The 23,521-nt window shown below is 43.9% G+C and overlaps 1 protein-coding gene across 6 annotated transcripts in view; it reads right to left on the reverse strand.

Moving 5' to 3' along the window:
• The window catches only part of NCOA2 (nuclear receptor coactivator 2), a 279,142-nt gene that overhangs the window by 24,441 nt on the left and 231,180 nt on the right, over positions 1 to 23,521 (reverse strand). For 5 of the 6 annotated variants that reach the window (XM_004588032.3, XM_058668721.1, XM_036498444.2 and 2 more), the window contains 7 exons: positions 18,192 to 18,402; positions 16,289 to 16,495; positions 13,376 to 13,591; positions 11,200 to 11,329; positions 4,419 to 4,584; positions 1,424 to 1,702; positions 1,142 to 1,219 (listed from right to left, as the gene is read on the reverse strand). In XM_004588032.3, the coding sequence (XP_004588089.2) occupies positions 1,142 to 1,219; positions 1,424 to 1,702; positions 4,419 to 4,584; positions 11,200 to 11,329; positions 13,376 to 13,591; positions 16,289 to 16,495; positions 18,192 to 18,402 (1,287 nt within the window). The remainder of the gene's footprint in view (positions 1 to 1,141; positions 1,220 to 1,423; positions 1,703 to 4,418; positions 4,585 to 11,199; positions 11,330 to 13,375; positions 13,592 to 16,288; positions 16,496 to 18,191; positions 18,403 to 23,521) is intronic. The other variant, XM_036498445.2, reaches the window with a different exon arrangement.

A 23,521-nucleotide genomic window follows, 5' to 3' on the forward strand; every position in this document is an offset into this window, starting at 1 on the left:
CATTTGTGAAGTGGCCTGTTCACTACTATTTTGTAACCTCCACCTCAACACTTGGGGTGAAGTATTTCAGATGCCCAAAGTGCACCTGTCCAGCCGAGGCTCAGCGGAGGGTGGTTGCTCTGTCTTCTTGTTTTAGCTACCTGACTATCAGCCAGGAGCCTCTCTGTGTCCTGTGGAGTGACCAGTTCTCATACCACCGAGCTTTCTGTTAGAGGTTGCTCTGCTTACAGTGGCCCCAAGGGTAGGGCAGAGCAGCTGCCTGGTGTCCTTAGGGACAAGAGGCAGTGCTGGGCCTAAAGGAGAAGTGTATGTGGATGCATCAGCTTCCTTTGGACATAAGGAATACATATACATATACATGATTGACATATATGTTTTGTAAATACATAGAGCAGATATGTAAAATGGGTATAAACAGAAGCACCCAGAAAGCAAGATCATGTATGGGCTGGAGGATGAAACTGTGGCCAGTCTTGATGGAACCTACCTCTATGCTCCTCCTAGGAGCAGCCAAGAATTGACTTGTAGTGTTTGGGGCAACTTTATAGAACTCTTTTTTTTTTTAAAGATTTATTTATTTTTTATTACAAAGTCAGATATACAGAGAGGAGAAGAGACAGAGAGGAAGATCTTCCATCCGATGATTCACTCCCCAAGTGAGTCGCAACGGGCCAGTGCTGTGCCGATCCGAAGCTGGGAACCAGGAACCTCTTCCGGGTCTCCCACGCGGGTGCAGGGTCCCAATGCATTGGGCCGTCCTTGACTGCTTTCCCAGGCCACAAGCAGGGAGCTGGATGGGAAGCGGAGCTACCGGGATTAGAACTGGCGCCCATATTGGATCCCGGGGTGTTCAAGGCGAGGACTTTAGTCGCTAGGCCATGCCGCTGGGCCCAACTTTATAGAACTCTTATGACGAACAAGAAACAGCTGCAGCTGCTGATGAAAACAGTGGCATAAGAAGGCAGCTGAAAAGTGACAGACTGGATAGGCGACTGGGTGACCGCACACAACCAGTGCCATGTACGTAGATTTTTAAGGCTTGCTAACTTAGTGATTTGACTTGGGTTTTGAAGGAAGAAGAAAATGACAAGAGATAGATTAATGGATACAGTGAAGGCTGACAGCTGGTCTGCTCCCTTACCTGTGTTGGAACTCCAGGCCTCAGAGTCAAGTTCACATTTGAGACATTGCTGATTTGATTCATAAGTGGCTGACGATTCTAAACACACACAGAAAGGAATCAACACAATTTGGAAACCAAATATATTTTACTTCAAAGTACCTCTCCCAAGCAACTGTTCCACAGACCCCACCTCTGCCCAGTGGGGTGTCTGCATGCTGTTGGATTACTATGCTGTCTCTATGCACCCTCCTTGTACATCCTGATCCTACGACACTTCCCAGGCCGCAGGGAGAAACGCACCTGCTGTGCTTGGAGGCGATGCTGAAGCTGAAGTCTCAGTTGGTTTGGCTGGTTCTGCACAAGGCCTGTGGGCCTGAGGCCTGGCCTGGGCTGCATACGGAGCGTGGCATAACTAGGCCGCTGTCCCATGGTGTGGAAGTTTGGATCCTGCATGGGAGTGTAGCTGCCCTGTGCCATTTGTGCCTGAGACGCATACTGCTGCGGGAACACAGGGGCCTTCTGCTCCAGCATGATGTTGGAGTCCTGATTTGAGAACTGCTCTGGATCAACTGCTTGGCTCTGAAGAGAAAATTCCAAAACAAAACAAAACAAAAACAAAAACAAAAACAAAGGAAGGGATTAAACCACTGAAACAGCACAGAAAATGCAAAGCAGTTTTCTTCCATTCAACACTATAAGTTGTTTTACACTGTACTTATACCACAAAGGCACCATCATAGCTTGAATCTACTTTCCCAGCAGCACATTTCTCAAGGCAGGAAAAGATGTGGACAATGACCATGGAAGTGTCCTATGGAAGTGTCCTAGAGACCGATCTGGACTCTAGAAGCCAAATACCCCCTCTAAAGGTGCTGACTTTCCTGATAGATTACTCAGGATGGTACAGATCACTTTAATGAGACAGAGGCCTTAGCTGGGTCAGCAGCGCTGGGGTACCAAGGAAACTGGCCCCACTCTGCAGACAAGACTCGGGGACAGGAAGGGCACTGCAGGAGGCTGCTGGGCTGGTTTGTGGTGGGCTCCAATGCAGTGTGCAACTCAGGACCTGCGCTCCTCACCAGCGGGACACCCTTTCAGTGCTTTCTGGGGCTGTCAGCACTTCCCAGAAGCCCTCCATCTTGCCAACACCCAGGTATTGCCAAGTGGATACATGTTATTTCTTGACTTATTCTATTAGGTCAGAGTGGGGCAGGTGTAGGAAACCCAGAACCTCCCCTAGGGTGTGCACCTGAGACCCAGGAGGTGTGTACATGTACAAGAAGTTTTCCCAGCTAATTCTCTTCTTCCTTCTACATTTAGAAGTAAATGCCATAGACCTGACATTATATAGGAGGGAAAGATTCCAGAGCAACAAAATCCGTCAAGTTTTCTTTGCCTAGTACTTTCCTGAGCCTTCCTCCAAACAGTCTTCCCAGGTAGCCCAGGAGCCCAGCTCCCCTGCTGCACCCCAAGGCATGGGCTCACGAAAGCCCAGCCCTAAAGGCAGATAAGGGCTTGCTACTTCTTCGTACCAGCTTAGAGTGTGTGGATGGAGCCTCATAAAAGGACATCATTCACTGCAGGAATTTTGGTAGAGCTTTGAACATTTGTCCATTTTAAACAGAAACTCTAACTAAGTAGTTTCCATTTGAATGAGAATGCACAATTCTGATGAGGATAAAGAACAGGCACTCAATGTTTCCCCAGCTCTAATAGCCACATTTCTAGAGTTCAGTCTAACGTGACCATGTTTACCAATGACAGACATGATGGGACAACATGGAAACAATACAAATAAATTTCACAAAGGAAGAAAATATTAAATGATGGCATGACATTGATTCTGATAAAAACATTGATGCTCTAAGTACTCAGTAGCTACCAGGACTATATTTATTTTTAAAGGTCACTTAGACAAATCTGAAGATCAGATTACTCAATGCTAAATTCTAACTACCACCAAAGGCAAAGCAAACCAGCCACACAGGAAATACACAAACTCCATGTTCCTTTCTTGATTTATTTCAGATTATACTATGTAACCTCAAGTCATTTCTTTCCACTCTGCTGTTCTCAATATGAATCGACAAGTCTAACCTCCCACTTATGTCTGCTGTGGGAATTGCGAGTAGACTATTTCTAACGCTTTGGAGAAATCTCCAATAACAGCGGCACCTTTCTTATCGACATGGTGACGCATCCTAAGCCTAAGAAGTAGTCAGGGTCCTGGAAAGTATTTCTTGGCAATAAGAAATAAAGATGATTCATGCTGAGTAAAGAGGAAGATAGTAACAAGTGTGATGGGTTTTCTAGGTTATTCTTCAGACAGTAAAACGGGACACTGCTGTCTACAAATTTAGTGTGTGGCTAGCCAGATTCAGATGGCACGATTTAATGCAGCAGATGATGGTAGGCTGTTTACATGGCACTGCTACCAAGGATCCTCAAGGCAGAAAATTCATCTTTCTGTTTATTTATTTGAGGGACAAAGAGAAGACAGAAGGACAGAAAGAGAACTCCTATTCATGGCTCATTCTTATAATCCCTGCAGTGGCCTTGAAGCTGGGAGCCAGAACTCCACCCATGGCTCCCGGGGACTGCATTATCATGAAGCTAGAGTTGGGAGTGGGGTCAGAGCTGGCTGTCAAGCCCAGGTACTCACATGTGGGACCTAGGTGTCCTAAGTATTCAGCCAAATGCTTGTTCCAAGAATTATAAAGTAGCCACCCCAGGGGCCTATGGAACTGCATCATAAAATGATAATAATAATAAATTAATTAAAAAAGTAGCCACGTCATCATGAGGAGGGGGAGAGCTAAGTAAGCTCACTGAGACTGGCTAACTTCCATTCCCACGTATACTTACACATCCTAAATGCATGATGCGCTAAAAGCACACAAGGGCCAGAGTGGTAATGAGCTCCCTCTCATCTGATTCCCCTCACTTCTGCGCACACAACACAATGCCTGCCGACTTGCCCCTAGGTGGGGCTGTGACTGAGATCACAGAACTGGATGCTCTCCTGGCACCAGGTCAATGCGCAGGCACGGTCCTGGCAGTTTGTTTATCTCTGTTCCCAAAATGACCCTCCTCAGCACCAAGAACAGACACTAGATGACCTGGGCTTGAGTTCCTGACTCTTGGGCAAAAGTCCAAGCGACAGCAACAAGAAGTAGGAGGGTACCATGGATCCAGGCCCAACCTGTCAGGAGGTAAAATAGCCCACAAATCACCCTGCAGATCACCTGCCTGTCACTTCAGTGCTTGGCTCCACCAGCTGCCCTTGTGCACATACCTGGCTGACAAGCTCCGGTATTCCCAAAGCCCGATCAATTTCCTCCAGGCCATCGAAATTCCGCAGCGCCAGGTAGAGCTGGTCCAGGAGGGCTCCCTCGTCACTAGGAGACTCGGCTGCTGGGTGTGGGCACAGCAAGTCATCGGGAGAGCTGCCAAATGGCTGCCTGTAAGGAAACAAACTTCACCTTGAAATCATGGAAAAACTAGCAGGTGCAGAACACTGTTTTTTCCTTAAAGGCAAAAATTGACTTCTACAGTCTTTGCAATGAACCATGGTGACACAGTACAAATGACAATTTTTTTTTAAAGATTTATTTATTTTCATTACAAAGTCAGATATACAGAGAGGAGGAGAGACAGAGAGGAAGATTTTCCGTCCGATGATTTACTCCCCAAGCGAGCCGCAACGGGCCAGTGCTGTGCCGATCCAGAGCCAGGAGCCAGGCCCCAAATGACAATTTAAGGGCCCGGTGCGGTGGCCTAGCGGCTAAAGTCCTCGCCTTGAACGCCCTGGGATCCCATATGAGCGCCAGTTCTAATCCTGGCAGCTCCACTTCCCATCCAGCTCCCTGCTTGTGGCCTGGGAAAGCAGTCAAGGACGGCCCAATGCATTGGGACCCTGCACCCGTGTGGGAGACCCGGAAGAGGTTCCTGTTCCCGGCTTCGGATCGGCACAGCACTGGCCCGTTGCGACTCACTTGGGGAGTGAATCATCGGACGGAAGATCTTCCTCTCTGTCTCTCCTCTCTGTATATCTGACTTTGTAATGAAAATAAAATCTTTTAAAAAAATGACGATTTAAATAACATGCCATTTCTTCAGTCCTTTCTTTGAATTACAAACTTGGTTTCTATCACCCACTGCTTCACCGCTGGCAAAGCACCTGCTGGAGATCACAATGGCACATAATGCAGAGCTGAGGTTCCAGCTTGGCTATGGGTGAGGCCAGGGACTGACAGCCCACAGTATTCTGCACAAGACATACTTATTCCTGAAGCAGGCAGATACAGACTTTACACCAGTGAAATGAAAGGACTTTCCAAACTCTAGTAGGAAATACTACGTCCACTGGTTATACAAGGTAGCATGTGATGACTAACACTAAACTTCAAGGTCTGTATTTAAAAACTCCTAATTCAAATTAATTGACAAATGAATGTATCTTTCCAATAACAGCTCCATGCTACTTTAACACCAAAGAGAAGTGACACTTATCTTTTTGAAAACTCTGTTTGTACTCTTAAACTTGCTTTAAGATATTTGAGGGACAATAGAAGTCTACAGATAAGAAGAATAAACTTATTATGGCGAAGTTGTCTATCTAACCCAGTTCAATGCCTGCTTGTTTTTGCAGACAGTCCGATCTGTACCTTTGACTAAATCCTGAGTTACTGAGATGCTGAGCATTGAAACCACCGATCGATTTCACCTAGTTATAACTGAGTATAGTAACAATGAGTACTCTGCATTTATCCCTGGTTCCTTTAAGAAAAAATCCAGTAGCTGAGTACCTCCTTGATGCCAGGCTTCATCTGCTGTCTCCTGGCTGCCAGCCAGCAGTCCCACTGCCCTGAGGCACGGCAACCTTTGAGTGTGTCCCTGCACACTCAGTTCATGCAAGGGAGCCATGTGTTTCTTTTTTTTTTTTTTTTAAAGGTTTATTCATTTTATTACAGCCAGATATACACAGAGTAGGAGAGACAGAGAGGAAGATCTTCCGTCTGATGATTCACTCCCCAAGTGAGCCACAACGGGCCGGTGCGCACCAATCCGGAGCCAGGAACCTGGAACCTCCTCCGGGTCTCCCACGCGGGTGCAGGGTCCCAATGCATTGGGCCGTGCTCGACTGCTTTCCCAGGCCACAAGCAGGGAGATGGATGGGAAGTGGAGCTGCCGGGATTAGAACCGGCGCTCATATGGGATCCCGGGGCTTTCAAGGCGAGGACTTTAGCCGCTAGGCCACCGCCGCTGGGCCCAAGCCATGTGTTTCTGCAGGCACCCTTCCAGCCTTCACAGCGGTGGGCCTCTGTGCTGTCTGCCTTGTCCAGGCCTCAGCTAAGTGGGCACCTGCTGGCCTGGTCTCCTGATGGTTCCCTCTGGAGCCCATCCTCCAGAAGTGATTTTCAATTCAGATGTAGTCAGATCACTCCATTGTTGCTCTCCTTGGGGTTAGGAGGAAGCAGCAGGTACTGAACAGTGGCAACAAGGAAGAAAACCACAGCCTGCCTGTCATGGAAGTCCAGAGAGGAGGACACTCCTCGATGAGGAGAGACCAACAAATGGAAGTGGCAGTCTCATCCGAGAGACTTCTAGACTCAAAAGCCAGTTAGGAGCAGATGTTTGTCCACAGGGTATCAGACCAAAACCTCAACCCTCAAAGACACTGGGTTAAGTGAGCCACGGAAGTTATTTAGCCCACCTGTGCTTTACAATTTACGGGTTCTATTTCTTCAGCAGCTGTGTTCATCTGTAACCTACCCAACCTAGAGTCCCTACAGATGACAGGCTAACATGGGATGCAGTCCCCATACAGGCATACAGAGTCTGACTGGAAGGAAGGAAATGTCCTGTCTCCCAAGGCTGCTCAACCTTGACTCATTTCATGAAATGTAGCCACTATACCTCCAGGAAAATCCCTTCAATAAGCCCAAGAGAAATCTTTAAAAGTCATTCATAAATTTTTGGTTATATTTTTAAACATCTCCTTTTTACACAGCAGATGAATGAAAACCACAACGGTACTAAAAAGATTAACTATAAATAAATGAGCATCTCACAGATTCATGGGCTAATCTACTGTCCTTGTCAAATGCATGTATAACTTAGAAACCTGCTTCTGAATCTTTCTTTTATGGGCTGGTGCTGCACACTGATGCTCTGCTGCAGTGTTGGCATCCTACTTGGGGCCTGGTTGAAGTCCTGGCTGCTCTTCTTCAATCTAGCTTCCTACTCATGTGCTTAAACAAAGCAGTAGAGGATGGCCTGAGTGCTTGGGCGCCTGTGCCTATATGGGAGACCCAGAGAAAACTCCTGGATCTGGACTGGCCCAGCAACGGCCATTGTGGCCGTCTGAGAATAATCAGTAGATGGGAGAGCTCTCCTTCTCTCCCCTCCCACCTCTAACTCTGCCTTTCAAATAGATAAATTTTTAAAATAAGGTTTTCTGTTTTATTTTGTAATATAAGTAAAATCAATGATCAGGAAAACTGAAATAACTATTAAAGTGGTGAGAATGTTTTGTTTTGTTCCAGTAGTTCTCATATGGTCACAGAAGCAGTAGCAGAGGAGGGTAGCTCTGATGCACATACAGTCCTACGCCCTGAGCAGGCTCTCTCTGCAGATGAACCAACTTTATTTTAGGAACTGTGTCTATCTTTGCTATACTGGAACTCTCTATTAGGCAACAGTAGAAATCTTAACTTTGGCTGTAGTTTTCTCTGGAAACTAATCTTTGACATTACAGCCCAAAGCAAGTATGAGGTACCAGACTTAATACACATTGTTATAAGGTATATGCTTCCATGGAAATGCACGAGTTTCTAACATATCAAATAAACACATGTAGAAAAAGCCTTCCACTCAGTGACACCATGAAATTGGAACAGAAGAGCCGGAAGGACCTCGAGAATTCACTATCCTGTTAGGCTGTATACAATGGCTGCATATTCATGGCGTTTTCTGCTCTCTGCCTCTGGCAGCTGGCCTCAGCAAGCCATTCCAGTGGACTGTAGGCTATCCTATCTTCTAGGCCTTGATTTACTCAGTGTGTAGCAGGAATATCTGTGCCATCACCTGGGTCTAGCCGAAAATGCAGAACCATGGGCCCTACCCAGACTAGGCGGTTCAGAATTTCTACTATGTTTTTTTTTTTTTTTTTGAAATTACTTATGTGATAGGCAGAGAGCACACAGACGGGCAGAGCTCCCATATGCTGGGTCACTCCCTAAATGGCTGGGGTGGCTGAGGCTAGGCCAGGCTCAAGCCAGGAGGAATAAACTCAGTCTGTCTCAAGTAAACTGAGAACTCAATTACTAAAGCCATTACTACTGCCTCCCAGCACCTGCATTAGCAAGAAGCTTACTGTTAGGAGGGAGTCAAACTCAGGTACTCTGATGTGGGAGTCATTACTATCAGGTTAGACGCCTGCCCCAGCAGTGTGAAAGACACCAAGTGCGCGCTCCTTTCCTTCAGCAGGTCAGCACCCTTCCTTCATCTTTAGGACAGGTATTGAGTAATCTCCCTAGTCTTTTCTTCAGGTAAAATAACTGCAGTTCCTATTTGTTTTTCTATCTTGTAAGGGTGGAAATTCAGTCCACCCTTACAAGATTTCAGAAACCTGACTACTTTTGTTGCTTGTGAGAGTTGGTGACATCACACATGTGTTCCAGCATGTAACCTCTGCAAGATTACATGCCTCAGGAACTCTTCAAGAGACCCAGGGCCAGATTTCTGCAGTAATCATCTTCAGGTTCAACTTCTCCTCACAGAAAGCAGTCTGCCTCCTTCATCTTCTCCCACTGCCTCCTGACCAGGCTCCTAAATGACCTCCGCACCGCGGGGCCTGTCGCTTCCCTTCTCCCCGCTATACTTGAGTCTCGAGGTGCCTCACAGAGCGTCTGTTTCCAACACACTGCCAAAAACAATGCGATCAAGCATGTACTACAACTACAGTGTATGGGGGAAAATTCCCTCGATAGGTGGATAGAAAACCAAAGCAAACCACCTGGGAGTAAAAACTTGATCACCTCTTAAAAGGTGAAGAGAGCTGGGGTTCCTGGGCTTCAGCAAAGTACATACAAGGCTAACTTGAGACTGCTGGGCTGAGCTGAGGGCATCCAGAGTACCCCAGGGGAGGGTGACCCCAGCCCCTGCGGAGACCAGCAGGAACCTCCTGAGAAAAGCTCTCTCAGGTCACACCTTTTTTTTTTGAGCACCATCAACTGTGAACTCTGATGCGAGGGTACCAAATCTTCAGGGATGCAGGATGTGCCGAGTGAAGAGTCCACTGCCAGCTGAGGGCCCTTCCACCCTCCCACCCACCCTCAAGTCCAGATACCAGATCACGAGATTTAGAAAGTTACTATGAATATTACATTCAAAGGCAAAAGAGAGAATTAGAAAATCAGCAAGCAACAACTTGAGCTGTGGCTATGCAACAGGATGGAAGAATCCACCGGGGGGGGGGGGAGGGTTTGGGGTGAAGGGGGGAGAATCCCAGTACCTATGAATTGTGTCACGTAATACAGTGTAATTAATGGAGAAAAAATAATTTTAAAAAATTAAAAAAAAAAAAAAAAAGAAAATCAGCAAGCAATAAGAGACTATGAGAAACAAGTAGGAAATCAAGCCCTTTAAAAAGTGAAACATGGGCCCGGCAGCGTGGCCTAGCGGCTAAAGTCCTGGCCTTGAACGGCCCGGGATCCCATATGGGCGCTGGTTCTAATCCTGGCAGCTCCACTTCCCATCCAGCTCCCTGCTTGTGGCCTGGGAAAGCAGTCGAGCACAGCCCAATGCATTGGGACCCTGCACCCGCGTGGGAGACCTGGAGGAGGTTCCAGGTTCCTGGCTTCGGATTGGCGCGCACCGGCCCGTTGCGGCTCACTTGGGGAGTGAATCATCGGACGGAAGATCTTCCTCTCTGTCTCTTCTCCTCTCTGTATATCTGACTTTGTAATAAAATGAATAAATCTTAAAGAAAAAGTGAAACATACAACTGGATCAAACCTTGCTCAAAGGAGAATTAGTGAACCAGGATATAGCCATGAATAAACCATCCTGTACTATGGTACATGAAAAGTACATGAACTCAGATGTACGAAGGTTAGAACTTAAGCTAATGTAGAAGAAGGTTAATGGAGGTCTTAGTGGAATCCCAGAAAGAATAGACAGAAGTGGAAGATGGGCATAATATAATGACAAAATGCCTAAAAATATTCCCTAACTGATGAGAAGCATGAATCCACAAACAGAACACAACACACATCCCAAATACCGACAAGGATAAGGAAAACCATTCCCACACTGCAGCAAAGACACAGAATATTTCAGAAATGAGAAAGAAAACATCTACAAAAACCTGTTCTTCCACTTACACCTTCTGATGCTGCCTTTTGCTTGCTGTTGCTGAAGTACACATAAGATGAGCTTGGCTGCTTCCCTGTTATCCTGAGCTCAGTGTGCAGCCTGAGCCCCTGGGGAGGCTGGCCTTGCTGGCTGCACTGGCCCTATTACCTCTCTGCCTCTGCAAGTCACACCTCTGTCTTCAGGACCCTGAGGGCTTCCCCAGTCATCCCAGTTGGATAATATCTTATGATACTGTTTATATTTCTCTTACAGCATTTATAATACATACCACCTCCCATTCCACTTATTATATTTATTATCTAACAATTGCAACTTATTTTTGAAAGATTTATTTATTTTTTATTTGAAAGACAGAGTAACTTATAGAGAGAGGGAGACAGGGAGAAACTGATTTTCCATCTGCTGGCTCAACCTCCAGATAGCTGCAATGGTCAGTGCGTGCCAGGTGAAAGGCAGGAATTGGAAGCTTTACCCACATTTCCTACGTGGATGGCAGGGACCCAAATAATCGGGCCATCTTACATTGCTTTTCCCAGATCATTAGTAAGAAGCTGCACCAGAAATGGAACAGTCACAACATGAAGCGGAATCAGCTATCCCAAGGGAAGGATCACCTTCGGGCATGGTTCCCAAAGAGCTTAGGTCACACAGAACCACCACTGCTCTCCTCCGCGTCCTGCGTGCTCAGGACTCACCTGTTTTGGTTGGCAAAAGATGCCTGGTCTATCGGCAGGATGCTTTCCGGCCAGGGGGCGGTCTGGTTTGGAGGCGCTTGTTGCTGGCTATACTGAGGTCCCCCCATGTTCATCTCTAATTCAGATGGCCCTAAAAAGGGAGGAATAAAGACCACAACCTTTCATGTTGTCATCAAGCAAGTATTAGCTTCTGCTACGTAATATAAAGTGAAACATTGGCTTTATGGAAAATGCAAAGGACAGAAGCAGTAAATCAGTATCTGGGTGAAAATGAGATAAAATTCTGGTTTTGATATAAAGACAACAATGAGGCTGATAAAGACATATTCAGACCAGCAGTTATAGACTTAAAGGCCTTCTATCACCTTAAAAAAGCTTTTATTTGTGTGTTATCACTGATATTTACTGTATTTGAAACAAAGAGGGAATCAGCACTAATTTATTAAAAAAATAAACAAATTCTTTTAGTAGCAAAGTTTCACATTTTTGTGAGCCACTTTAATGTCCAGATTCAAACCGAGTGGTGGTATCTCACGTGTTTTCACACTAAATCCCTTGTGATGTCACACTGTATATAACATCAATTGTATTCTTGTGAAAGGAGAACAGCAAGGAGGTGGAACGTCTTAGCTACTGGCCTTGCACTGACACTGGGCGCTGGCCCACACTCCTAGCAAGTGCTGGGCTGGATCACTGGCTCCTAAACTCTTGCTGACTGCACTTTCAGAGGGGGAAAGGACAGAGCAGAGAGGAGGCCCAGACAAGGACAAGCTCTTTCTTAGTAGGCCTGTTTCGGACATTAAAGCTAATGGGGTCTTTACCTGCATTATTTGTAGACCTGCCTTCCATTATAATGGATTGCTTTCTGTCAAGTGCACTAAAAATCAGACATTTACCTACAAAATAAAGCTTATTGAAGCCATATTTCAAGCTCAAAGCCAGAAGCCCTCCAGTGAAGAATGTGAATAAATTGGGCTTCTTGGTATAAAGCATTTGTTATAATGATTTTAAAATGAATTAACAATTATTTAAATGTTTCAGCTTTATTGTATGCAGGAATTTGGGTGTTTTTAACATTTTTCTTAAACTCCCAAATTGTTTAAATTTGTGTCTGGGAGTCACTTATTACTTTCAGCACACTCAATGTAGAAAAGCAAAATGAATGTCATCTATTAGTAACAAGCTGGAATTCACTGAACAATTAAATCGCTAGGCAAGAAATTGATGCTGGAGTCAGGACGACAACTTCGCATCGTCTTGTCAAAACAATCCTGGTATCTTTCTGTGAATGATTTACCTCTTATTTATTGTGAAATAAAGGGAAAAGACATAAACATTGACCCATCTGAATTATGCTAACGTGTAAGAGGACAGTTAGTGTCAATGGAAACACATGAGCTGCACAGACTATTAATTTTTTTTGAAACAGTACAGCTTTATTGAGATAATTCACATACCATACAAATCAGTCTATAACTCAGTGGGTTATGGTATATATTCAGAGTTGGAACAGTCATCATCTTAATCAATTATGGAACATTTTCATTCCACCAAGAAGAAACCCCATCAGTTATCACTCTCTACTTCCTGAAAAGCTTCAAACTTGGTCATCTCTAGTGTCTTTGTTGTCTCTGCACATCTGCCTATTCTATATGCACACACTAATACACACACACACCAGATTATCTCCAAATCAAGTGATTCTCCCACTGGGAGATGTTCTTTAAGAACCTGCACTTTCCATGAGGACCTGGAGTGGCCTGTCCTGGTGGCCCAGGGTTCTGCATATTAAGCTCCTGGGAGGGAGGAGTCACTTGATCACGCAGAATTAGAAGGAACCATTGCATTTTCCTGACTATTTCTGCATTTATGCAACACTATTTATACAAGACATTTCTAGTTTTGACACTGTAAAATCTACTTCTCTCAAAAGCTGAATTTGGGGAATTTAATAAAAAAAAAATAAAGCATCCCAAAGATAGCTGGTTTCCTCCAGTAAGTGGAAACCCTCTGGATTCTAGGATTCTATGATTGCATACAGAGTTCCAGCAGAACCCCACTGACAAGAGCTCCTTCTCTTGAGGGGATTAGCGTGTCTTGAAAGAACACGAGGAGCTGACACTCCACTCAAAGCAAGCACAAACATAAAAAGCAGACAGCACGGGGACGAGCTTACCTATGTTCATGACCTGAGACTGCAGCATCTGTCTCTGGCCCGGCTGGCTGCTGGGTCGCATGGGGATGCTGGCGGTTGGGTTGCGAATCATTCCTCCTTGGTTTGGCCTGTTCATGGCACTGGTGGTGGCAGCACAGGTGACTCTCACAGCTGCACTCTGCGGTGCCCATTCCCCAGACGGCATGGTGGGCCGGGAAGCATTGTTACCAATCATCCCTGCATGCAAGCCAAACACAACTGATTGGCACAGTGACAGGAGACATACTTACATGTGTGAACACCAGATGACTAGACAATCATTCTGCAATCCACAGTTAGCCCAAGAGCTGACAACCTCACTGGGGTAGTTGTGGGCTCTTGGCTAAGAAATAAGACCTGGCAATTACTACAAAGTTTTAGTAACACGGACTTGCAGGTCTTTACAGTTCGGAAAAGCTGTTACAATTGTTCCCATATGTACTTAGAGACAGGTGCTGTGGCAAGTGGATAACCCCAACTTCCTTCCTCAGGAAGTGAATCACATTAGCTGAGACACACGTCAATGCTTTACTTTCCAAAGGGGAGGTGAGGCTAAGAGGAACAAAGTAAAAACTGAGTATTAGTACTCCAATTATACAAGATCGCTGGTTTTGCCAGAAAGATCAAGGTGAAGGAATTCCTGCTAATTCAGTATACATGGGCCAGCACATTCCTATGATACAGATCTGGAGGGGTGAGAAGAGATGTCAAGAAAATCATTCATGCTTGAGATTTTAAGTTATCTGAGGACACATAACAAATGCAGCATCCTGCCCAGTGAGATCAAGTGTATGACCCTTCTGGCTCGGCCTCAGCATGCTAGCCATGGCTAAACCTTGGCTAAGACTCGACATTGTAAAGGATAAAAACCCCACATGAAGTTCCTTTATTTTTCAAGTGTTTTAGTGATGGTGTATAAAAGGCTGGTTTTCAGATACATGGCTTGCTTTCATTAGCTTTGTGTTAAGCAATTAAAAACACGGTATTTAACACATAGCAAAAGCTAGGCTTATGGGGCTTTGTTTATCTGTGAAACAACCATATATTAAGAAAACGATGAAGGGTAGTTAGTTTCAGATTTTAAAACTTAGGGAATGTTACATTAGTAAGTATTTTAAAAAGCATTATTTCAAGGTTAGATTTGAATCATACAAGGGTAATATGGGCAAAAAGCATTTTATTTCCCCAAAATATGTAATCTAAATAACAAGATTCTGGGAAATCTAAAAGTATAAGGGGAAAAAAGCATCTAGGATTCAACTACAGTAATACAGCAGGCCCCGGGTCGCAGCTCTCAGCCCGAGCTTGTGATGCAGAGCAAGGCCAGCCGAGGACCTTGCTGCCTGGATCCTGGCAGCTTCCTGGCTTCCCGGGTTCCAACACATCTGAATCCCCAAAGTCCTAGGTAAGACTCCAAGAATGCAGATCTCCTACACTGCTCACAAGGAGCCACACTGACCCCATTCGTTAACTTTGCTCTTCCACAACTTTAATGTATCCAACATGACATGAATATGACATGACTTCTGGGACTGCGCAAATTAGGGAAGCAGCCACTAATTAGTGCCTGACACAGGAGGCTTCCAATCTTTTCTCAATGAATCAATCAGTTAAGACGGTACAGTCCATGCTTCCCATGGATGCCTTACCCAATAATAGAAAGGCTCCAGCTTTCCCCCTTAAATTGAACCCTTACATTCAATTAACTATTTGAATGGCAATGGGTAGGGTAAAAGAATAAGCTAAAAATAAAATACCAAGAATAAAAGCACCCACAACTGTTAGGCTTTTATATCTATTTCTTTCCGTGTCTTTGTCTCTTATACTTCATTGAGACAAACGAAGAAAGCTGGGAGCAGCCCTTTAGTTGAGGAGCCAGCACCCTGCTACATCTGTGGTCAACAGATACTGTTAACTGCAGATTGTGGCAGCAGTAACACCAATGCTGCTGTAATGGTTTTGAACCTGAATGGGATGGCAGTTTGGGAATATATTAGCTGCTACAACATGGCTGATGCCTGAATCAGAACAGCTCAAGGTCCAAATCAGGCCCCGGCAGCTTCTGGCAACACAATCCTGGATCAGACCTGAAAGTTGCTACTGCTTCTGTATGTTTGTATATTGCCACAAGCATAAAAGGTTGGCCACATTTTAATAAAATTTTATAGTAAAATTCTCCAGATATAAATTGTCAATAAATAAGAAGTTTTCACTGTGTGCGCGGTGTTGTGGGGGTCGGCACTGCGGTATGGTGGGCTAAGCTGCTCATTGGAAGTCAGCATGCCATAGTGGAGTGCCATTGTGAGTCCTGGCTGAACTGCTCCTGATCTAGTTTCCTGATAACGTGTATGAAAAGGTAGTAGAAGATGACACAAGTGCTTGGGCCCTGCCACCCAAGTGCGAGACTAGGATGGAGTTCCTGGTTCCTGGCTTCAGTCTGGCCCAGACCTGGCTGTTGTGGACAGCTGGAGAGTGAAACAGCATTTAAAAGACCTCACACTCTCCCTTTCTCTCCCAAACACTCTGCTTTTCAAACAAAGAAACAAGCAAAAAAAATTGTTTTGAGCAATCACATCACCACTGGCAGGCAGCAGTCCACAAGGTGTTTTACATGTACCTTGAAATATCCAGAACTGGGGGACAAATGAGATAAGTACAGGCCATAGGATGAAGGATTAGAAACCCGTTCAAAGTGAAAGTCACAGAATAAAATACTCAGCTTATTGGAATATTTTCTGATATGACATTCTCACAGGGAAAATTCAAAATTTTCTTAACTTCATATGATAGTTTTGAACAGAAAAGATTCACTAGAGAAGTTCTGGTTTGATGTGGATAAAAACATGAATAAGTTAAGTAACCCACCAAGAAAGCAACAGTGCATTGAACCCTTACCTGTGCTACTGCTCCCTAAATTTCCTTGGTTTCCTATCATCCCTTGGTTACCCATCATTCCTGGCTGAGGTATCACTGAGTAGGGACTACTGTTTCTGATTGGTGGGAAAGGTCCAGCACCAGTTGGGCTTTGCAATGTGATGTCAAGTGGTACATTCTGGTTAGGCAATAACCTGCCCAGCTGCCCTGGTCGTGGGTTATTAAAAGCTAAGGAGAAAACAAATAAAAATTGAAGGTTAATATAGGATAATGGAAAAGAAGATTAACAGTAGTAGTGGTTAAGGGAAAATGCTGCCTATAAACTGCAGGTAGGGGTACACCAGGGATCAACTACCTCCATAAAAGACAAATTCAGACAAAAAACACATGAAGCAACAGAATGCAGACGTTTAATTTGATCAGCAAGTCTGTAATTTTGGATTTTGTGGGAAAGAAAAATAAAAAATGAGAAAGATGCACTTATTATTTGCCATGTATTTTCTTCCACAATAATTGATAATAATCAACTGTACTTACTAAATAAGCCAATAACAGGATTTTAAAAAATCAGTCCAACTTAGGAGCACTGCTTTCCATAGCTATAAAGCTATAAACATCTCTTGAATATAGCACCAAAATAAATACACAGTATGGCTTGGATGTTCAATTTGCCACTGTCTTAAGAGTTAGAGTTAGATTAAAGCTGGTTACTCTCATTGGAAGTGAAAAATATTTAAGTGTCAATTCTGTTACTTGAAACAATATTCAAATAAAGCTGAAGAGTCTACCTCATTCTAAGTATATAACTTCTTTACATTTTGGATACTTTGAGATTTGAGTTCACAAGCATTTATTGTACCCTAAGCATTATACTAGTAACACATAACCTGTAGTTTGATGTTTGAGTTTTCTATAAAAAATAGTCCAAAATAGCATATTTAAAAGAAAGCAAATTCTTGAATATCAATAATAGGAATAAAATATTTGGACAAATTAGGGCTGCAAATGGAAATTCGAGCTGAAGGACAGCTTTCCCAGGTGTAGTTATCAGGTAGCTATCTGGCTAGGACTGTTCAACAATGCGACTCCCATCAGGAACTCCAGCCTGGAGAAACCATGAAGTGTCTGCACAGATCTTCATTACTGCTATTGGTTTAACAGCATGAACCATCTGGCACGTTACTTAACCATTATCACAATTTGACTCTCAAGAGTTAATTAACCTTCTACTCTCTAAACAACAGGCAGGTTTGTGAGTCAATAAATAGTCATCTTTCTTTTCTTCTTCGTTATTTTGAATGGTCAGAATCATGTGAGAAAAGATCTAGTAATTTAACATGCTCTTGGCAGATGGTTGTCATTTCTGACTAGGTTCAGGGGCAATCTGCACTACAAGGAAGCAAATCATTCTACTGACCAGTTTAATACTGAAAAACTGTTCCCTGTTCTCCTGCAAGCCATGTTATAGTTTTTTTGCATTTAGACCTATCAGATAATTCTACTATTTGTAGTAATTAAAGAATGTACCCTGCACTTTAAAAAATGTAGCCATGAGAACTGTGTAAAACAGTCTGTTATTTTTCAAAATCAGCCAACACTGTAATTTTCAACATTTTAACTATTTAGTTGTACACTAACACACATCTACTCTAAAATCGATGTGTGAAGACAAGAACCGATCAACGCAGGTCAGCTTTGCCACTCCAAGTTGAACCAATCACCCACAAGGGTACGCCAGAGAGCCACTGCTCACTAGGCTCCACTCTAAATTCTGTTTGCAAAGATCAGGACAGCAGATGGTGCTATTTGATCACAGAGAACTTGAAGTGACTAAGCTGTTTGTAGCAGACTTCAACAATCCCTGTTTCTGATAGTGATTATATGAGAATTTCTTGGCATAACCAGCAATTTAGCTCATACTCACTGCTCTGTGAAATTCGCAATGCCGATTTCTGAGATCCGACAGGTGTAACAGGGCTGTTTTCAGCTGTGAGTTGCATGAGGTCATTGATGATGGCTTGCTTGTCAACTGATCCAGCAGGGGCGCCTGGCCTGGTGTCTGGGAAAAGCTGTGGTAATTGACTATTCTGCAAATCATCCAAAATCTCCTCCAAGTTGTCCAGCTCACTGCCAGGCTGTAGTCAACAAACAGAAGAATTTATCCAGTCCTACTCCAAGAGTGGACCCCAAAGGCCCATTTGCAATTACATACCCAAACTGGTATAAGGCAGCAGAGCCAAATGAGAGATACAGACTACTGGCAACAGCGGGTCTAGGAGCTAATTGATCATCTTGTTAAAAATTAAATTGACTAAAGACAAGTAATTTAATCTCTTGATCCTCAACTCTCTCATCTATAAAAAGAGATGACTGAATTAAAAAAAAAAACACAAAAACTCTTCCAGCACTGTGACTCATTGGCAATTTATAAATTCTCCTTTATTTTACACTAATCATTCAGCTAATTATAAGTATGCATTTTCCAATTAATTTCAAGTAGACTATTGGCTTACAGTTCAGGTCTAGGTTTTCGTGATTAAATTTCCCTAAGAAATAGCAACACACAAAAATATCTCATATAAAATGTGATGCATAATTGTCATGAATCAGTATTCAATAAAAGCTAATTTCCTTGTAGGACTTTTTCCCTCTAAAAGAGTAGGGCAGGGGGAATGCAAAATAGGCCTAAAGCAGCCATGAGTTAGCTAGATACTGCTTTTTTTCAGTGGTGGTGGTTCCTTTTTGCTTGTACTTTCGGTTTTGAATGACACTTTCTCAGTCACTAATTTATGTGACTATATATGGGGAAGCAGGAAGAAAACTGGCTGCCCCACTGTTTTTATTAACCTGAGTTTACAGAAGTCATAATTTACTCCATAAGGTTTTTCCTTTCAAATGTTTTCCCCTTCCAAGTATCACCATTAAAACAATGAGGGAAGGATCACCACTATTTTACACCTGACTTTTCTCCAGGAAGCAAAAGTGATTGCTATGCATACCCTTTCAAGTCAAGTCTGTCCAGGTGCCAGGTACTTAAAAGTCAGGCAGTGTCAACCATATGCAAGAAGGGCCAAGTTAAATGCTTTGATTCCTTTCTAATGAGGAAAGTGGTGAGAACCGTTTTCTTGATGTGTAGGTAGAGGTACCTAAAGTTAGGCAGTTCCTCACGGTCACAGAATGGGCTTTGAAGTGACCACAGGCAGACCTTTCATCAACACTGGCCAGCCAAATAAAGTTCATGTCTGCCTTCGTACCTGATGATGAGTTCCGCTGAAAGCACAATGGCTTCCATTTGTATGCTACACATAACTCCTATCACCCCTGTGCAGGCTGGGTTTGCGAAGATTTTTCTACTTGGCAACCACATTATCTCTGAGAAGTTTCTGATTGGATGTACAGATATTTCGAAAGTTAACAAGGACACACTTCTTGATATTTTTTTTCTGATTCTTCTCAGACAACTCTTAGCCAATAACATGGAGATGAGTTTTTCAGGAAATTCCTCATGCTTTGGTAGAGCAATTCCAAGACCATTTTCTAGTTGCTTCAGTTATGCATTTCTAACAAAAGGGTGAGGCACCAAAGACGGGAAAGTTGTGTCTTAGGTGGCGGTATGGTTCCAAGGTTAGCACTCCTGAGGCCACACAAAACAATCTTTTGAAGGATGTGGCTCCTTTGAATGGCACTGCCCATTCCCTCTTACAGCGACGCAGCTTTCCCTGCAGAGTGGCAGCACACCACTGCTGCTTTGGCTGAATCCCAAAAGCAGCTTGTAACATAGAGGTCATAGTGTGTTGGAAAAGCAGGCAGCTCAGGTCACCCACCTCATCGTGTCGCTGGGGCACACAATCACTCAGGTGAGTGGAGGGCAACTCAGGCTACTCAGCTATCCAGAACCACTTCCTTTTTTTTTTTTTTTAAAGATTTATTTTGCTTTTATTGCAAAGTCAGATAAACAGAGAGGAGGAGAAACAGAGAGGAAGATCTTCCATCCATTGATTCACTCCCCAAGTGACTGCAATAGCTGGAGCTGCACTGATCTGAAGTCAGGAGCCAGGAACTTCTTCCAGGTCTCCCATGTGGGTGCAGGGTCCCAAGGCTTTGGGCCATCCTTGACTGCTTTCCCAGGCCACAAGCAGGGAGCTGGATGGGAAGCGGGGCTGCTGGGATTAGAACCGGCATGTTCTAGGAACATTCTGGCATGTTCAAGGTGAGGACTTTAGCCGCAAGGCCACTGTGCCGGGCCCCAGAACCACTTCTGTTCCTCTGAATGCAAAAACCTGCCTTTGTGTACTTTCAGTGCAAATGTGAAGTGAGTTCACTTTATTCTGGTTGGCTCATCTATAAGCTACAAACTGATACTCTCAGTATATTTGGTGCCTTCTAAGAACAGTGCATGCAACTCAGCAATGTGCTCTCAGCCAACAAGACAAACTCCTCCAATCATGCTAACATACCACACTAACTGTCGTACTCACAAAAAATTCTGGAATTTTCATTACTTCCTCAGAAAAACCCTTCCTAACAATGACTGGTAAAAATCAAAAAGGTTTTTAATAATTATAGAGATCAGAAAGAGGCTCAATTAAAGCTGTGAATTTTATTTCAGTGCCAGGAAGCCAAATTTCCCTAGTAAAATGCTGCCCTGGGTTAAGTGTTTAATAATATAAGGGAAACTATGTGTGTGATGGGGGGCGGGGAATGGTAGGGAGGAAGGGGAAATCCCTGAGACTATGGAACTGTATTCTTAAAAACAAAACAAACAAACAAACAAACAAACAAACAAGAAAAACCCCAAAGGCTCTTTAGGCTCCATGGGCATGGTGTTACGGAGATGGGCTGTAATGAATAGGTTGCCTCCCAGGAAAGCATTGCATTTGCCTTTGATGAGAAATAACCCAACCAAGTAAGCCCATGTGTAAATCATACGCACAACACAAAGCAGGCTACTTTTCTCAATGGATACACTTTCACGAGCCTAACCCCAGATACATGTCCAAGAAAGTTTTTACTAAGGTGCATATCACAGGGACTAACCACATCATGTGACTAGCCTTCACCTTTCCACTCATTTTACATAAATACTTGAAACTATCATTGATAGCAAAACAAAACTAGCTCAGCACCCTGGTGTGGTGGGGAAAGCCTCTGTATACAGTTTCAGCATCCTATATGGGTGCTGTTTGAGTCCTGGCTGCTCCGCCTCCGATCCAGCTCTGCGATAATGTGCCTCCAGCACCCACGTGGGGAACTGAAGAAGCTCCAGGCTCCTTTCAGCACATGGAAGATCTGTTTCTCCTTCTCTCTCTGTAAATCTGACTTTCAAATAAAAAACAAATAGATCTTCAAGAAAAACAAAACAAAACAAAGCAAAAAGAAACAGTGACCAGATTTCAGAAAGTACTAGAGTTCTAATGGTAGGATTTAGGGGTATTACTTTGTGACCCTGTAATCCCCTATGTACATTAAAGTATATTTGGATGGTTTAAGTCAAGGTGTTGATTTTCTTTCTCATCTTTCAAATAAATAAAAAATAACATTAAAACAATTTAAAGTTGCAAATCTAACGCTTCTGATCTGTTTTTATTTCTCAAAAACATGTATTAGAACGAATTCTGATCCCCTGAAATTTTGATTCTTGCCATTTTAAGAGTCAATCTAGGAGGACGGAGTGGTGGCTTAACAGGCTATTCCTCTGTCTGCTGGCACCTGTATCCCATATGGTATGCATCCTAGTCCCAGCTGCTCCACTTGCATTCCAGTTTCCTAATATGGCCTAGGAAAGCAGCCGAGGATGGCTCAAGGCCTTGGGCTTCCATATCCATATGGGAGACCCAGAAGAAGCTCCTGGCTGTTGTGGCCATCTGGGGAGTGAATCAGAAGATGGAAGATTGTCTCTCTCTCCTTTTCTCTGTACAACTGCCTTCCAAATTAAAAAAAAAAAATCAATCAAATCCAATCACGTGTTAGCCTCATTCTAAGTTACTTCATAAATCTGTCCTGAGAAAGCCAAGCAAAATGCTTGTGTTGTTTGTTATTACATGAAGGAGGGGAACAGTGTTGTGGCACAGTATGTTAAGCCTGCACTTGAGACTCAGACATTCTACCAGAGCATCTACTCCAAGAGTGCCCAGGACTGACTCCTGTCCATCTCCTCAATCCAGTTTCCTGCGCGCCTGGGAGGCAACAGAGCTGGTCGCAGTACTTGGGTTCCTGCCACCCATGCAGGCAACCCAGGTGGCAGTTGCTGGCTCCTGGTTTTGGTATGTGCAGAGTGAACCAGCAGATAGATCTCTTTTTCTGTTACTCTTTCAGAAAATAAACAGATAATACAAAAAAGAAGTGGTTCTTTACAGAAACATAACAAATGGGTACTATTGTGCCTGGCAGGGTAGCCTAGCGGTTAAAGTCCTTGCCTTGAACATGCCGGGATTCCACATGGGCACTGATTCTAATCCCGGCAGCCCTACTTCCCATCCAACTCCCTGCTTGTGGCCTGGGAAGGCAGCTGAGGACGACCAAAGCCTGGGGACCCTGCACCCTCCTGGTTCATGGTTTTGCACTGGTGCAGCTCCAGCTGTTGCAGTCACTTGGGGAGTGAATCACTGGATGGAAGAACTTCCTGTGTCTCTCCTCCTCTCTGTATATCTGACTTTGCAATAAAAACAATAAATCTTTTTTTTTTTTAAAGGGTACTATTTGACTTCATTAAGTTTAGCTTAGGAAAAACAGATTATGAAATTTGTCCTCTACCTTGTGCCTCACAGTTAATACTGATTTGTGCTCAATGCTTGACAATTTTTGGAATACACATTTGTTTACATTAAATGCTTTTCTACAGAGAAATAAAGTTCAGAATATCTAAACCCTTCCCAAGAGGTTTAAGCAACAAAATCTGATGACTGTGGTATTTTCCTCTGATTAGGTTTCTAATCAAAACCTTTCTCTCCTACAGTTTGATCAGATTTAAATGTTGGGCCTAGTGCAATAGCCTAGTGGCTAAAATTCTCCCATATGGGCGCTGATTGGTATCCTGGTGTCTTTACTTCCCATCTGGCTTCCTGCTTGTGGCCTGGGAAAGCAGTAGAGCACGGCCCAGGGCCTTTGGACCCTGCACCCACATGAGAGACGCCGAAGAAGCTCCTGGCTCCTGGCTTTGTATCAGCTCAGCTCCAGCTGTTGTGGCCATTTGGCATGTAAACCAGCGGACAGAAGATCACTCTGTTTCTTCTCCTCTCTGTAAATCTGCCTTTC

This window comes from Ochotona princeps, chromosome 9 (assembly GCF_030435755.1).
Source record: "Ochotona princeps isolate mOchPri1 chromosome 9, mOchPri1.hap1, whole genome shotgun sequence".
NCBI classification, from domain to species: Eukaryota; Metazoa; Chordata; class Mammalia; order Lagomorpha; family Ochotonidae; genus Ochotona; species Ochotona princeps.